Raw genomic sequence first — 17,697 nt, forward strand, 5'->3', positions numbered from 1 at the left:
GGGGATGATAAAAAGTGCGACACATCCTGTCTGTGTATTATGGTCCACCACTGTTCAGTTGGCTGTAAATAAATGACCGACCGTCACACAATTTGCAGAGTTCTATGTCAAAGCTGAAGTGCTGCACACGCGAGTGACAACAAAGATAGCCTACAATTGAAAGCTTCTAAAAGAACGAAGGGGAGGGTGACAACAAAGAAGGAAAGAACGGTGCACTTATTGAAGCAGCAGAGTGAGATATTGAAAGTGGCTGCCACATAGCTCAAATCGACTTTTGAACACGGCCTAATGAATCCCGGAGCATATCAAGTTAAAGGAGTTACAAATTCAACTCCTAGTCGCATGACAATTTGTGCAAATGTTTAATAATCTGTTCTGGCACAAAGCAATATTCAGTACAAATAGGATTTCTTATTCTTTGCAATGAACAAGATAGTAATGCGGGGGGACATTGAACGGCATACAAATGACATTGAGCTCTCAAAGTGAACCCTAGTGCTCATGAGGGAAACACACACATACAGAGAAGTTATTCGCTTTAGGTAGAAAGTGCTAAGTGCACCTGCAAAAGTAATGCAGGCAAACTGACAAAGTGCTTGGTGTGGTTTCACCATTGTTAAAAATATCTACCTGCATTTTCTCCCAACATAGTTGTATTATACGCATATCTACATGGGTTTTATCGAACGTAAAACAGTACAAATGCGAACAAATATATCTTTACAGCTCTACAGAGAGATCCTGAGACAGAGGATAGGCTATATTGAAGGCACACTTTATCCTGCAAGTACACAGTGTAAGGCTCTCGACTCTGTCTCGCACTCAATGCATATTTTGCGAAGTGGGGCACGCCATTCTAATTTTGGAATGAAGGAAAGGATAATATGAAAATATCCACAGTATGGCCGTGGAAGACTGATAGGGATCTGGTAAAAAAAAAAAAGGTAGTGCACTATATAGGGAATAGGGTGCGATTTGGGAAGTATTAAATGTTTCATCAGTAGCTAGTGAAACAATTGCAACAACAGTCGTAAGAGAATGTCAAGGGGCAACATAGTAGCATGTGTTGACCTTTGAGGAAGAGCTGTTTCCTAGCCATGTCATTTGGCATGACAAGGTCTGAGGAAAATCTGTGTTTCACCACACCACAATTAAGTGTGTCTGTTTTTCATCATAAAGAAATCCCCCAAAATAACTGCATGGACTAAATGTATACATTGATGAAGCAGGTAGACCAATCACTTACCAATCACTTACTTGCCCTTATTTCACTCTGCAATTGCATTATATGTGTTATTTACGGTTAACATTTGCATAATAACATAACTATAACATTATTGTGCCAACTGGCAGAAGTAAAACAAACTAAATCGATCTACAAGCTTAGACCTGAGATATACAGCGCTAGGTGCTGTTCAGTGATAGAATATGTGGTGAACGTTGGGACTCAGGCGCTCTCTGGGACAGGTGAGTTCTGAGTTTTCATAGGCATTTCGCTGGACACGTCCACTTTGTTGTCATAAGTAGCATGGTTGTCCTCCTCATGTTGGTACCTGGCAAAGTTGACAAAGACCTGGGGATGAATACAGGGTGGTAAGAGTAGATGCAGGAGGGCCTTGCATGTCACATGCACACACAAATCTGCTCAAATGAATGGGTCTCAGTTTAGTTAGTTTGAAGTTGGTTAGGTTTTCAGAATTATTGAAGAATTTCAATCATCAGTCAATCAACGTATCCGATCTGTTCATTCTAATGACATTTCAACGAAACACACTGTGAAACGAGACAGAAGGCATCATGATAATGATCCCCCCCCACAACAATATTTACAACACTTTCTTTATTAACCTTGGTCTGTGTAACGGGGTGAGGAAACAACGGTAAAAGCTTGTATTCATCAGGTAAAGTATCAAGAAAAGAAGGAAGCGAAATAAAGCAAAAAGGCCTGTGAAAGCCACCATATATTTTAAGATATGAAGTGACTTTATATGAATAGGCCTAAGAGGAAATGGGAGATGGCCAGATTGTATAACAAATCCCATGTCTCGGATCAACACAACTAATATTATGCCATGCTATCTCAGGGAACGAGTGTAGCCACTTAAGCGGAGATTGTTTCTGCAGTGAAACAACAGTTTACAGGGGATGTTGATTCTTCTCCGCCTAGTCCATTAGGCGCTGGCTATGAAGTACAGCTTTCTCAACAGTTACAGCCTATAAAATAATGCCACACCATATACCTACGATCACCTTTGAGGCATAAAACAAGTGCCCTTTTATTTCCTTTGGGCAGCAAAGACAGACAAAAGGAGGAACGATGAAAACAAAAACAAAAAACTTCCACCACCCCTCCTCAGCTCTTCCTCCTAACACAGTCATCTTCTGAATCCCTTGTAGAATCAGGTTCACTCTTCTAACTTCAGGGTCAAAGATAAAGCCCGGACTCTGTTTTAAATCAGCCTGGCACGTTTCATTTGAGATGAAAGGGGAAGGTTCCACCAATTTTCGTGATCCGTTCCGGTTTCAGATAATGTCGGCCATCTTAATTGGAACTAGAAAGTCTTCGTTTGAGACTCAAGAGAAACGTCAGACGGTACGGTAGGTATGTGATACCTTTGATGGAGGAGGATCCTGGGCGTTAGATCCCGTTGAAACACACTTCCTGTTAAATTGAGGAGGACTAGTGCTGTGACGAACCGTACTGCTGGGCTCCTTGGGATTTTGAGATTGACAGACTAAAGTTTAGCAAATGCAACAGGCTTCCTTACAAAAGAATGGCTGACAAAACTTCTTTCTATAACTTCACCGTTATGACATCTTATTAAGGAGGGAATGAGGAAGTGTAAAAACAACATCAATGCATTTCTCCATGCCTATCTTCAATTCCACCTATCAGGGGATTATTTGAATCTTAACCCCAGATGCCATTGGTTGAATACAGTATGCTGAGAGGCTTAAAACATTTATGCCTTTAGCTTTCCATATCAGAGTTTGACAGCTCTTTATAAAACGGGTTGTATGGATCCTGGGTGTTGATTGGTTGATATGCGGGAGTGGTGGGCCAACAAAATACCATGACGTGTTAATGTCACAATTCCATTGTCCTCCATTGTTTTAATCTCGCTACTATTTGGATTTGCAACATTCTGGGGTTGTTTAAACCTACTTGTCTGCCTCTATGACCTGTGCAACAATGTTTCATTTTACAAATGTGATCTCTCCCATGCCAGCAGGCTAGCTAGCCCAAGAATGAATGTGGAACCGTAAACACTCGGAATTCCATTCATAAATTTTCAGCGCAGTGCAGCCTATGTAGGCCTATTGGATATTTATTAAATCATAATTTTATGAAGTTCTTGTCTCTCATCATCTTTGAATCTCGGCGAGCTACCGACATGCCAATGATTTGTTTAGCATAGCAACGTCTAATGAATAGAATGATTAGAATTAACAACTCGGTCAAAACATGTAAAATAACTTCAGAATGCAAAAGTTATCCGATGCAGACCTGGAGGCAAGGGAAATAATGGCTGTGAGTGGCCATCGGTGTGACAGCTCACTAAAAAGTTATTGTCAGCCTAACATGGAGAACAGAAAACGCTGGAGTACCATTTTAGCTGGCAACGACGTGAGTGGGATGTACCATTCTCTGCCAAAGAAGAGGAAGCACTGGTTGCCACCAACCACAGGCCTTGGATTCGCTTCAGGCCTCAGAACAGCCCTTGTTGGGAGTTGTCACACAATCATTTCTGGGTTTTCAGGCAGTATTACTTAAATATACTATAATGTTCTCTGCGCAAACTATATAATACCCAGAACACATACTGGAACACAATTCTAGGTTGACTACTGTGTATTTGTCAAGGTTGGAAATAATGTATCGTTTGTGAACGCACTCCAACACCCATTCTGAACAATAGAGCATTCTATATAGCAGAGCTACGTAAGTGGTCAAAATGTTGTCACCAATAACCCAAATGGGAGCAGAGATTGCACTATGCTACATAGTTTTATCCTTTAGTGAATATATTTGATATCCCGCAATCTGCTCAAAAGGCATTGGATGTGTGCAACTGTGCTTGTAATGTTTTCAAATACTAGCATTTCATACGCCACATGCAGTATTAACATCTCTTCTCCCACTGTACTCACTACAAACATGTTTCTCCAATCACCTCTAATCTTCTAAGCATTAGTTTATTATAACTTAGACTTCATGCTCCGGTGCTTGTGACTGACATTTAGTTAATAACAGATGGGTATGGGTATTAACTATGGCATTTGGGTGTTTATTAGATGGCCGCCGACACGTGGCAAGGAGAAGGACTCAGAGGCGCTCAATTAACCTCGCTGCCGTGGCGGTGGAGTCCCAGTGCGCCACATGCGCCACAATGCATGTTTTAAATACAGGCCACCCCAGTCCACGTCAGCTATATGCTAGTTTGTTCCGTTGTCTTTGAAATGCTCTCTGTAGTGTGTGGTGAAAAAAAAAAACTTTTCTTCAGGGACGAACAGTAGAAGTGGTGACACAGTAGATTGAGGTGACACTTAGCTGTCCATGTATAAGGGACAGAAGCTGCATCAGTGTTTACTACTCATTCTCAGACACTAGGTAACCCTTTGTTTTCCATAAAGGGGAAGACACTGTATCTTTGAAAATGTCAAGTGCTCAAGTTAATTGTGTATTTTCAATTTGTGTATACTTAGTTATAGAGAAACAATGAACAAATGGCGGAAAATGCAAATGTGCATTTGATCAGGGTTTCCCAAACTCGGTCCAAAAATGTTGTATGCTTTAAAAACCAGGATGTTATACTAATTTCTGATTTTCTTCTAGTAGAATTCACTGCACAATATTGAGGAAGAGTCGTCATGACAACAGCTGAGGGAATTCTCTGTACCAAAATGAATGAACGAAGGGAATCAACACAACTGTGTATTAGATTCTCAGTAGGATGAGACTAGTATGTTGTAGCTTATAGTATTCGTTTTTACTAAACAGTACATTCTAAATAGCATGTAGTACGATTAGAATGTAGTTTTAGTAAGTAGTAAGCGAGACAGATTCCAGACAAGACCACTAGGTTGTTTAAGTAAGTTGTAGGCAAGACACATTTCGGACATCAAATCAAATCAAATTTTATTTGTCACATACACATGGTTAGCAGATGTTAATGCGAGTGTAGCGAAATGCTTGTGCTTCTTGTTCCGACAATGCAGTAATAACCAACAAGTAATCTAACTAACAATTCCAAAACTACTGTCTTATACACAGTGTAAGGGGATAAAGAATATGTACATAAGGATATATGAATGAGTGATGGTACAGAGCAGCATAGGCAAGATACAGTAGATGGTATCGAGTACAGTATATACATATGAGATGAGTATGTAAACAAAGTGGCATAGTTAAAGTGGCTAGTGATACATGTATTACATAAGGATGCAGTCGATGATATAGAGTACAGTATATACGTATGCATATGAGATGAATAATGTAGGGTAAGTAACATTATATAAGGTAGCATTGTTTAAAGTGGCTAGTGATATATTTACATCATTTCCCATCAATTCCCATTATTAAAGTGGCTGGAGTTGAGTCAGTGTCAGTGTCAGTGTGTTGGCAGCAGCCACTCAATGTTAGTGGTGGCTGTTTAACAGTCTGATGGCCTTGAGATAGAAGCTGTTTTTCAGCCTCTCGGTCCCAGCTTTGATGCACCTGTACTGACCTCGCCTTCTGGATGATAGCGGGGTGAACAGGCAGTGGCTCGGGTGGTTGATGTCCTTGATGATCTTTATGGCCTTCCTGTAACATCGGGTGGTGTAGGTGTCCTGGAGGGCAGGTAGTTTGCCCCCGGTGATGCGTTGTGCAGACCTCACTACCCTCTGGAGAGCCTTACGGTTGAGGGTGGAGCAGTTGCCGTACCAGGCGGTGATACAGCCCGCCAGGATGCTCTCGATTGTGCATCTGTAGAAGTTTGTGAGTGCTTTTGGTGACAAGCCGAATTTCTTCAGCCTCCTGAGGTTGAAGAGGCGCTGCTGCGCCTTCTTCACGATGCTGTCTGTGTGAGTGGACCAATTCAGTTTGTCTGTGATGTGTATGCCGAGGAACTTAAAACATGCTACCCTCTCCACTACTGTTCCATCGATGTGGATAGGGGGGTGTTCCCTCTGCTGTTTCCTGAAGTCCACAATCATGGAACCTTTCTTTCAATAAAGGCATTAATTCCTCAGCCTTAGTGCCGGATCAATATGAATTGTAGTGTGAGCCAGATCTTACATGATGGGGTCTATTTTAACAAACCTACAGCAATGGTAAATCTTAGTGCAGGCGGTAGCGCTGTAGGTTCAGGCGTGTGTCAGAACAATTTTCTGCTATTTTTTACAATTACCGTGCCTTGCGAAAGTATTCGCAAGGCACTGAATGAAATAGAGTCTCCCACCTCAGCTGTAGATCTCTGCAGTTCATCCAGAGTGATCATGGGCCTCTTGGCTGCATCTCTGATCAGTCTTCTCCTTGTATGAGCTGAAAGTTTAGAGGGACGGCCAGGTCCTGGTAGATTTGCAGTGGTCTGATACTCCTTCCATTTCAATATTATTGCTTGCACAGTGCTCCTTGGGATGTTTAAAGCTTGGGAAATCTTTTTGTATCCAAATACGGCTTTAAACTTCTTCACAACAGTATCTCGGACCTGCCTGGTGTGTTCCTTGTTCTTCATGATGCTCTCATGATGTCGTTCCACTTCATGATTGTGTCCCACTTGTTGTTGATTCTTCACAAAAAAATACAGTTTCATATCTTTATGTTTGAAGCCTGAAATGTGGCAAAAGGTCGCAAAGTTCAAGGGGGCCGAATACTTTCGCAAGGCACTGTATCTGGGAACTTGCTGGAGTTGGTGCATAAGGGCTGGGATTTGATGAAGAAACAAGATGTGGGTGTGTCGAGGCATGGCCTCTCACTGGCCAATCAGAATTTGCTCCATGGCGAAATATGTGGATGCTTCAAATTCTTCTTTGTATTTCCATGGAATCAACTCAAATCCCATTGTTAGTCTGTTATAGTTTGTTAAATGGCTTACAGGAACAAAATAACAAAATGTAGACGTATCTTTGTTAAATACGTTAATTCGAACCCATTTGCAGTCCACATTGGTCTAAGTAATTGCATTGCTTCAATAGCATTCACAATGATATAAGGGCAAGGCCTACTGTAAATTGTAGTATGGCTGAGCGTGGACAAGCCAAAAATTGTCAAGAAGCATGATTAACTTAATTATTGATAAGGTCTAAAAATAGAACAAATAATTCTAAACTAAACAAAACTTGTTTTAAATAGGCTGTCACACTTACAGGCACCTTAATTTCTCCCTGTGGTCATATAATACTAAAACAACGCAGACTATGGAGGGTTTTACGCACATCCTAACGTTTCACAGTAGCTGGACAAAGATCCAATATAAATAGAAAGGGAGAATGTCCACTCACTGTTATACTGCTCCTAAATAGGCCTATGTTTTATGAACCTAATCGGAAACATCTTACAGATCAGATCTTACAGATCGCATTCACACATCTCCAGAAGTTCCATTGCAAGCACGCCACGGACGTTGTCACTATAAAACCAGGAAGGTGAATCATTCTAATAATAAAAAGACACGCATTGCTGTTGAACCAGCCTTCGTTATAGCAGGCCTAAGGGAGGGCTCGGGTTTTGAAAATATGAAATGGAAAACAAGCAATTTTTTACAGGTTACAGATAACCTCTAAATATGAGGTTCACCGGAATTCACAAAGGTTCTCATCTCTCGTTTCATGATGGGCATGGGCACTTAGCCTAAATCATGGAGGGGGTTTTACGCACATCCAATACAGGACCAGCATGGCTAAAATCATGTGTGCTTGCCTAAAATGCATAGAAAAAAAGGGTATGTCAGCTGTTTTACTCCTTTCAAACTGGATATTTGACTAAAGCTTTGGTGATTAAGATTTATTTCCAAGCAGTCTTAGGAGCCAAACCCTTTATCGACAATCTTGACTACTTCGCGATTGCATTGGTCAGAAAAAATATATATAACTTAATTGAGAGGGGAGGCTATGCTTGGTTTCTAACCAAATACAATTAAATGGGGGAAAAAAGTTTTTTATGTTTATAAACACAAAGTATACAGGCACCCAAAGCACATTTGGCAAATATTCTTCCATGCGCATATGGGCAGTGTGCATCACAGCTGTATAGGCTGAGTTTCCGCTGTCAAAATTCATTCCATAACCAACTGCGTTACTGTTAAAATCAGCTTTTGATTGGTCTTAAATATCCCTTTCAGCGCTTCCTGAAATTAGCACTTTGGATCATGTTTTTAATGACACTCCTCAAATATTTCCACCCGCCCATCTGTGCGCCAGCGAGCTGATAAGACAGGTAAATTAAAAACCTGGCATTAGGGCTGTAAAATGCCAGTGCGTCAGTTTTTACATGACGAAGTTGCAAACTAACGTGCGTTTGATACCTAGTGCCGTCGTAACACCAGCCGAAAATAGAACCCTGTAGGTCAGAGCTCTCCTCAATAAATCACCAGCTGAAAGGTGACTGTCTGGTCTCCATCCCCATAGGTGTTTTTTTTTACCCCCTTTGTGTTTTAGTGCAATGACCTTATAGCCTGCGTGTGATTTTTAAAATTTACGCTGTGATCTGGTAAATATGCTCCATAGCTGCATTGGCGAACATTTCTCTTCTTTTCTTTCTTTCTCTCTTTCTTTCATTTTTCTTTTCTTTATTATTTTATCTCTTTCTTTCATTATTTTCTTTATTTTTTCTTTCCTCTCCTGGCAGGTGCTTTCGAGAGGCTCTCAGACTGAGGGTTGTTTTTATCTAGGCAGGCCTTCTTTCCCCTCCTTTTCTCCCAAAGGATGAGTGGACAGGTGACCTTTGTTGGGCCCTCTTAAGGTGCTCTAGTCTACCCAGACCTCTTCACTGCTGTGCTAATGTTCATCATTGAGGGCGAGGCACACTCTCCTCTCAGAGGCTTGATTACATCAGATCTCAAGCTTCACACATCCAATTGGAAACGTGAGGTGAGGCAGTTGACATTCAACAGCAAGACTAACAGCATTCAGTGTACAAGTCTTAAAGGAAATGTGTTGTATAGATAATATATGCCTTCATTGCCATAACAGGGATGGGCAACTCCACTCCTGGAGTGCCGGCAGATGTTCACCCAGCTTTAACACATGTGCCAAAAAAAGAAACACCCTCTTGCCCTCCAGGATCAGATTTGCCCTCACCAGCCATAAACCTCAGCAATGTTAGTGCAGGGAAGAAGAAAATGCCCTGTGTGTCCCCACAACATTGTTAAATAAAATACCATAGAAACACTATAGTATCTCTATGGTCCTCACCCAGAAAAACTACTGAATGAAGGGTTAACCTGATCCAACCTGAAAAACTACTGAATGAAGGGTTACCTGATCCAAAGTGGTCTGGGAGACAGAGTAGTCCTCCACACCCAGCCTCTGCTGATGAGTGGTGAACTGGCTGAAGATGCTGACCAGAGCGCCCTTGCTGAGGGGGAGCTGGTACTGCAGAGTGTTGTGGTGCTTCTCCTTCAGTATGCTACCCGGAAAGGTCTCGTGGACAAACTCCTCCACGGGGCCCAGAGCGGGGGGCGAGCCGCCCACCCTCACGATCACAGTGTAGCCGTCCCCGAACCTGGAGAAAACAGACACTAATGAATAAACACATACACATCAATCAAAGCATATGGACAGACAAAGGCACAAACACATAGCTACAAGTACACACATCAAGCAACGCACAAAGGCACATGTGCAAGCAGACACACACAGTCACACACACAGTCATACACACACACACGCGCCCTAGTGGCGGTGCCCTAGCGGCGGTGCCCTAGTGTTAACATAAACATGTGATAAAAGAAGGAGGGATAGAGGGATGGAATGTAAGAGAGAGTGAGCGAGGGAGGGGGACGTATAATTTATCTTAATTTCCCCGGCTGGTTGAAAGCTCCCGGTGCATGCTGCGAGTCGAGGAGCAGGTGCGTCACAAGCAGGCAAGAGCGGTGTGAGTCGGCACAACCCAGAAACTTGTGAGTTGTTTGTCTCCTGAAGGAATTTTCCTTCCACCTCCTTTTCTCCCATCCTTCTCTATCCCTCCCTCCCTGGTTTGTGTTTGTTAATAAGGTGCTGACGCTAGGAGCACTGTCTAAGTCCTGAGTTTGCACAAAGCCATGAGTTGGCATGTAGATTTACCCATGGTGCTTTGGGTGTACCTATAAGTAGTGGATCATGGTGTGACATGTGGGGTGTATCCAGACACACAGTTCCTACACAGGTCTGTAAAAATGATCAAATCTTTACAATACCTGGGGAGTTTAATATCATCTGTGTCCCAAATGGTTCCGTATAGGGAATAGGGTGCCGTTTGGGACTCAACGGTAGTGTTTAATATCTGGACTATTTAAGTGTTTAATATCTCAGCAATCACATTAACATTATATAACACTCTGTACAGACTGTGGTTGGGGGGTATAGTGTCTTCTCTGTCATCAGACTTGAAACACCTTGATATGAGCCATCTTGGCCATCTTAAAGCCGATCCCAATCTAAGGACATATATTTTCAGGGTATGTATACCTCTGCAAAGTCTAATGTCTCAGTCCCAGTATTTATTTATATGTTTACTAAAAAATAAAAATAGAAAAAACTGAATGCCTCAAAATAATTAGGCAGGAGTAGTAATTAGTGGTTTGGAGGTTATTGTGAATCCAAAATCAGATTTTTCTGACTCATTATTTCTGGGTCTCTTAAGAATGTACAAACAAAGACATTGTGGCACACGTGATGAGGTTCGCTCGTATTAAGCGTTGCTCATTCATTCCCTTTCCAATTCAGTAACATGGTGCATTCTGACATGAATAAAAAATATTTCCCGATCATTTCACAGACACATTAAATGCACCAAAATCTGATTCTCATTAAATGCTCCCTCACAGTTGGAATAGGCTACTCTGGACATGTGTTGGTAGTACCCAACTCGCTAACAATCGTCAGCTCGCTAATGGCCTGGTACTCAGGGCTCTATTGTCCCTCTAACCACTCTGACATCAATGCAAATACAACCGAAGATCACATCAAACACTTCATCAAAACAGTATAATGATTTAAAAACTCACTTCACTGTGATGATCAATTTGAAGAAACAAGTTTAACAACAGGTTGAAACTGAGTGGAAAACATGGTCGTTGTGGATGTTGTTTAAAATCCAAACACAACGAAATGGACAGCGCTTTCTAAGGTGAAGATTAATTCGAAACACCCATACGCATAATACAGCTTATCCATACGCCCATATTTGACCCCAAGCCCTCCCAAAAAACGGAATTAACTTTTTATGGCTGGGGGCAGTATTGAGTAGCTTGGATGTATAAGGTGCCCAGAGGTTTTTGCTTGCTACTCAGTCCAAGTTGCTAATATATGCATATTATTAGTATATTTGGATAGAAAACACTCTGAAGTTTCTAAGAATGTTTGAATGATGTCTGTGAGTATAACAGACCTCATATGGCAAGCAAAAACCTGAGAAAAAAATCCAACCAGGAAGTGGGAAATGTGAGGTTGGTCGTTTTTCAACTCATTCCCTATTGACGATACAGTGGGAAATTGGTCATGTTGCACTTCCTAAGGCTTCCACGAGATGTCAACAGTCTTTAGAAACTTGTTTGAGGCTTCTATTGTGAAGGAGGGGCTCATAAGGGCTCTTTGAGTCAGATGCTCGTTCACGTGAGAGGTATCTCGCGTTCCATTGCTTTTCTACAGACAAAGTATTTCTGGAACTTTATTGAAAATTTATGTTAAAAACATCCTAAAGATTGATTCTATACATCGTTTGACATGTTTCTACGGACTGTAACAGAACTTTTTGACATTTCGTCTGCTCCTAGTGAACGCGCTTCGTGACTTGGGGAGAACAAGTATTTGATACACTGCCGATTTTGCAGGTTTTCCTACTTACAAAGCATGTAGAGGTCTGTAATTTTTATCATAGGTACACTTCAACTGTGAATCTAAAACAAAAATCCAGAAAGTAATTAATTTGCATTTTATTGCATGACATAACTATTTGATACATCAGAAAAGCAGAACTTAATATTTGGTACAGAAACCTTTGTTTGCAATTATAGAGATCCTACGTTTCCTGTAGTTCTTGACCAGGTTTGCACACACTGCAGCAGGGATTTTGGCCCATTCCTCCATACAGACCTTCTCCGGATCCTTCATGTTTCGGGGCTGTCGCTGGGCAATACGGACTTTCAGCTCCCTCCAAAGATTTTCTATTGGGTTCAGGTCTGGAGAATGGCTAGGCCACTCCAGGACCTTGAGATGCTTCTTACGGAGTCACTCCTTAGTTGCCCTGGCTGTGTGTTTCGGGTCGTTGTTATGCTGGAACACCCAGCCACGACCCATCTTCAATGCTCTTACTGAGGGAAGGAGGTTGTTGGCCAGGATCTCGCGATACATGGCCCCCTCCATCCTTCTCTCAATACGGTGCAGTCGTCCTGTCCCATTTGCAGAAAAGCATCCCCACAGAATGATGTTTCCACCTCCATGCTTCATGGTTGGGATGGTGTTCTTGGGGTTGTACTCATCCTTCTTCTTCCTCCAAACACGGCCAGTGGAGTTGAGACAAAAATAGAGCTTTTTGGTCTAATCAGATCACATGAACTTCTCCCATTCTCCCATCCTGGCTTGAGCAGGGGGACCTTGTGTGCGCTGCAGGATTTTAATCCATGACGGCGTAGTGTGTTACTAATGGTTTTCTTTGAGACTATGGTCCCAGCTCTCTTCAGGTCATTGACCAGGTCCTGCCGTGTAGTTCTGGGCTGATCCCTCACCTTCCCCATGATTATTGATGCCCCACGAGGTGAGATCCTGCATGGAGCCCCAGACCGAGGGTCATCTTGAACTTCTTCCATTTTCTAATAATTGCGCCAACAGTTGTTGCCTTCTCACCAAGCTGCTTGCCTTTTGTCCTGTAGCCCATCCCAGCCTTGTGCAGGTCTACAATTGTATCCATGATGTCCTTACACAGCTCTCTGGTCTTGGCCATTGTGGAGAGGTTGGAGTCTGTTTGATTTAGTGTGTGGACAGGTGTCTTTTAAACAGGTAACGTGTTCAAACAGGTGCAGTTAATACAGGTAATAAGTGGAGAACAGGAGGGATTCTTAAAGAAAAACTAACAGGTCTGTGAGAGCCGGAATTTGTACTGGTTGGTAGGTGATCAAATTAATTACTTAAAAATCATACAATGTGATTTTCTGGATTTTTGTTTTAGATTCCGTCTCTCACAGTTGAAGTGTACCTATGATAAAAATTACAGACCTCTACATACTTTGTAAGTAGGAAAACCTGCAAAATAGGCAGTGTATCAAATACTTGTTCTCCCCACTGTAAGTGAATATTTATAATGTTATTTCTGACTTCTGTTGACTGCACAATATGGCCGATATCTTTTGGCTTGTTTGGTACTCAGTTTATTGCATGGTTTGCTTTTTCCGTAAAGCTTTTTTGAAATCTGACACAGCGGTTGCATTAAGGAGAAGTGTATCTAAAGTTCCATGCATTAACACTTGTATTTTCATCAACATTTATTATGAGAATTTCTGTAAATTGATGTGGCTCTCTGCAAAATCACCGCATGTTTTTGGAACTACTGAACATAACGCGCCAATGTATACTGAGATTTTTTTATATAAATATGAACTTTATCAAACAAAACATACATGTATTGTGTAACTATGAGTGTCATCGGATGAAGATCATCAAAGGTTAGTGATTAATTTTATCTATATTTCTGATTTTTGTGACTCCTCTCTTTGGCTGGAAAAATGGCTGTGTTTTTCTGTCACTTGGCTCTGACCTAACATAATCGTTTGTGGTGCTTTCGCCATAAAGCCTATTTGAAATTGGACACTGTGGTGGGACTAACAAGAGGTGTATCTTTAAAATGGTGTGAAATACTTCTATGTTTGAGGAATTTTAATTATGAGATTTCTGTTGTTTTGAATTTGGCGCCCTGCACTTTCACTGGCTGTTGTCATATCGATCCCATTAGCGGGATCTCAGCCCAATATTTTTTTTTAATAATGATTTTGCCATTACACAATACATAGCCTAATAGCCTACCGCATATTATGCACGGCAGAAAGAAACACAGATTTAAGATTTCTTTGGTACTTGGTAATTGGTCTAGCCTATACTCCAAAATTCTACAAATTCTAGTCATCGCCTTTGAGTGTAGACTGTTTTATGCATACTGGATGGACTGGTTACCTAATGCTTCGCTCCATCATTTCTATCAATGAGTCCGGGAGAGAACATAGGTGATGCTGTTGGTTCATTGATTGTGCAGGGCGGCTTACAGAGTTAGCCTACAATTACAGTGAATTTGTATTTGATTTTGAATAACATAGTAATAGGGCATTTTTTATATTTTCACAATCAATAAGCTGACACATTACCTTTAGCTACAGAATATCTCACCACCGTGTGCTTCTATCTCCTCCTCTCTCTCCTTCATTCCTTTCTCGAGCGCAGAGAGAGGGGCTGTCAACAGTGTCATGAAATATGTTTTGTTGTGAAAACATGTTACTATTGATGTTTCCGAACAGACTTCACATTTCCCAAATTAAGCACTGGGTAGCTGCTGGAACAGGGTTGGAGAGTCGAAAAGAGCAAGATGGCGCCCACAGAGATGGTCAGCTCGCTTCACGTCCTTAGGAAACTATGCAGTAATTTGTTTTTTTTAATGTATTATTTCTTACATTGTTAGCCCAGAAAATCTTAACTGTTATTACATACAGCCGGGAAGAACTATTGGATATAAGAGCAACATTAACTTACCAACATTACGACCTTCCCAAAGCAGATCCTTTGTTCGGAGCTCCACCCTGGACATTGGTTCTAATCCCAGAGGCCATCTCAAAACAACATGGTCGCCGCAGGAAAGGCAGACGGAGCGGCCTCATGGTCAGACTTAGAAGGCGAGCACACCATCCACCGCTTCCGAGCATATTACTCGCCAATGTACATTCTCTAGACAACAAGGTGGACTAAATTAGGGCACGAGTTGCCTTCCAGAGAGACATCAAAGATTTTAACATTCTCTGTTTCACGGAAACATGGCTCACTCGGGACATGTTGTCGGAGTCGGTACAGATACCGAGTTTCTTCATGCGTTGTGCCGACAGAAACAAACATCTCTGGTAAGAAGAAGGGCGTGGGTTTATGCCTCATGTTTAATGTTTAACATACAGGAACTCAAGTCCTTTTGTTCACCTGACCTAGAATTCCTTACAATCAAATGCCGACCACATTATCTTCCAAGAGAATTCTCTTCGATTATAGTCACAGCCGTGTATATCCCCCCCCAAGCAGATACCTCGACAACCCTGAAAGAACTTCACTGGACTCTATGTAAATTGGAAACCATATATCCTGAGTCTGCATTTGTTGTAGCTGGGGATTTTAACAAAGCTAATTTCAGAACATTGATTGTTGCACCCTTTTGAGCAAAACTTTGAACCACTGCTACTCAAACTTCCGCAGTGCATACAAGGCCCTCCCCCACCCTCTATTTGGCAAATCTGACCATGACTCCATCTTGTTGCTCCCCTCGTATAGGCAGAAACTAAAACAGGTCGCGCCCATGCTTAGGTCTATCCAACGCTGGTCTGACAAATCGGATTCCACGCTTCAAGATTGCGTCGATCACGTGAACTGGGATATGTTCTGGGTAGCCTCAGACAATAACATCAACGTATACGCTGACTCGGTGAGTGAGTTTATTAGGAAGTGCATTGGAGATGTTTTGTTCTCTCTGTGACTTTTAAAACCTTCCCTCCTAACCAGAAACCGTGGATTGATGGCAGCATTCATGCAAAACTGAAAGTGCAAAACACCAAGTTTAATCATGGCAAGGCTGGAAACATGATTGAATACAAAGAGTGTAGCTATTCCCTCCGCAAAGCAATCAAACAAGCAAAACTTCAGTATAGAGATGATGGAGAGTCGAAATTCAACAGCTCAAACATGAGACGTATGTGGCAGGGTCTACACATAATCACGGAATACAAAAAGAAAACCAGCCCCGTCGCGGACATCGACGTCTCACTCCCAGACAAATTAAACAACTTCTTGGCACGCTTTGAGGACAATACAGTGCCACCTACACAGCCCGCTACCAAGGACTGTGGGCTCTCCTTCAACGTGGCCGACGTGAGTAAAACATTTAAACGTGATAACATCCCTATCCGCATCCTCAGAGCGTGCACAGACCAGCTGGCTAGTGTGTTTACGGACATATTCAACCAATCCCTAATCCAGGCTGCTGTCCCCACATGCTTCAAGATGGCCGCCATTGATCCTGTTCCCAAGAAAGCTAAGGTAACTGAACTAAATGACTATCGCCCAGTAGCACTCACTTCTGTCATCATGAAGTGCTTTGAGAGACTAGTCAAGGATCATATCACCTCCACCCTACCTGATACCCTAGACCCACTCCAATTTGCTTACCTCCCCAATAGGTTCACAGACGATGAAATCGCCATCACACTGCCCTGTCCCATCTGGACAAGAGGAATACCTATGTAAGAATGCTGTTCATTGACTACAGCTCAGCATTAAATACCATAGTACCCTCCAATCTCGTCATTAAGATTTAGGCCCTGGGTCTCGACCCCGCCCTGTGGAACTGGGTCCTAGATTTTCTGATGGGCCGCCCCCAGGTGGTGAAGTAAGGAAACAACATCTCCACCCCACTGATCCTCAACACTGGGGCTCCACAAGGGTGCAACGTCAGCCCTCTCCTGTAATCCGTGTTCACCAATGACTGCGTGGCCATGCACGCCTCCAACTCAATCAACAAGTTTGCAGACAACACTACAGTAGTAGGCTTGATTACCAACAATGTGAAGACAGCCTACAGGGTTGAGGTGAGGGCCCTCGGAGTGTGGTGTCAGGAAAACAATCTCTCACTCAACTTCAACAAAACAAAGGAGATGATCGTGGACTTCAGGGAACAGCAGAGGGAGCACACCTTATCCACGTCGACGGGGAAAGTGGAAACTTTTAAGTTCCTTAGCGTACACATCACGGACCAACTGAAATGGTCCACCCACACAGACAGTGTGGTGAAGAAGGCACAACAGCGCATCTTCAACCTCAGGAGGCTGAAGAAATGTTGCTTGTCAACAAAAACCCTCACAAACTTCTACAGATTCACAATCGAGAGCATCCTGTCGAGCTGTATCACCACCTGGTACGGCAACTGCACAGCCCTCAACCGCAAGGCTCTCCTGAGGCTAGTGCAGTCTGCACAACACATCACCGGGGGCAAACTGCCTGCCCTCCAGGACACCTACACCACCTGATGTCACAGGAAGGCCAAAAAGATCATCAAGGACAACAACCACCCGAGCCACTGCCTGCTCACCCCGCTATCATTCAGAAGGCGAGGTCAGTACAGGTGCATCAAAGCTGGAACCGAGAGACTGAAAAACAGCTTCTACCTCAAGGCCATCAGACTGTTAAACAACCATCACTAACATAGAGGCTGCTGCCAACATACAGACTCAAATCACTGGCCACTTTAATAGATGGATTTAACAAGGGTATCACAAGTCA

The 17,697-nt window shown here is 42.5% G+C and overlaps 1 protein-coding gene across 1 annotated transcript in view; it reads right to left on the minus strand.

Annotated features, from left to right (window-relative positions):
- Positions 1-359: 359 nt before the first annotated feature.
- Positions 360-17,697, minus strand: part of LOC112232763 (phospholipid-transporting ATPase ABCA1-like) — a 223,467-nt gene continuing 206,129 nt past the window's right edge. The window contains exons 41-42 of the mRNA XM_024399987.2: positions 9,463-9,706; positions 360-1,573 (exon numbers count right to left, since the gene is read on the minus strand). Coding sequence (XP_024255755.2) covers positions 1,448-1,573; positions 9,463-9,706 — 370 coding nt within the window. The 3' untranslated portion in view covers positions 360-1,447. The remainder of the gene's footprint in view (positions 1,574-9,462; positions 9,707-17,697) is intronic.

The sequence above is a fragment of the Oncorhynchus tshawytscha genome, linkage group LG15 (assembly GCF_018296145.1).
Source record: "Oncorhynchus tshawytscha isolate Ot180627B linkage group LG15, Otsh_v2.0, whole genome shotgun sequence".
Taxonomy (NCBI): Eukaryota; Metazoa; Chordata; class Actinopteri; order Salmoniformes; family Salmonidae; genus Oncorhynchus; species Oncorhynchus tshawytscha.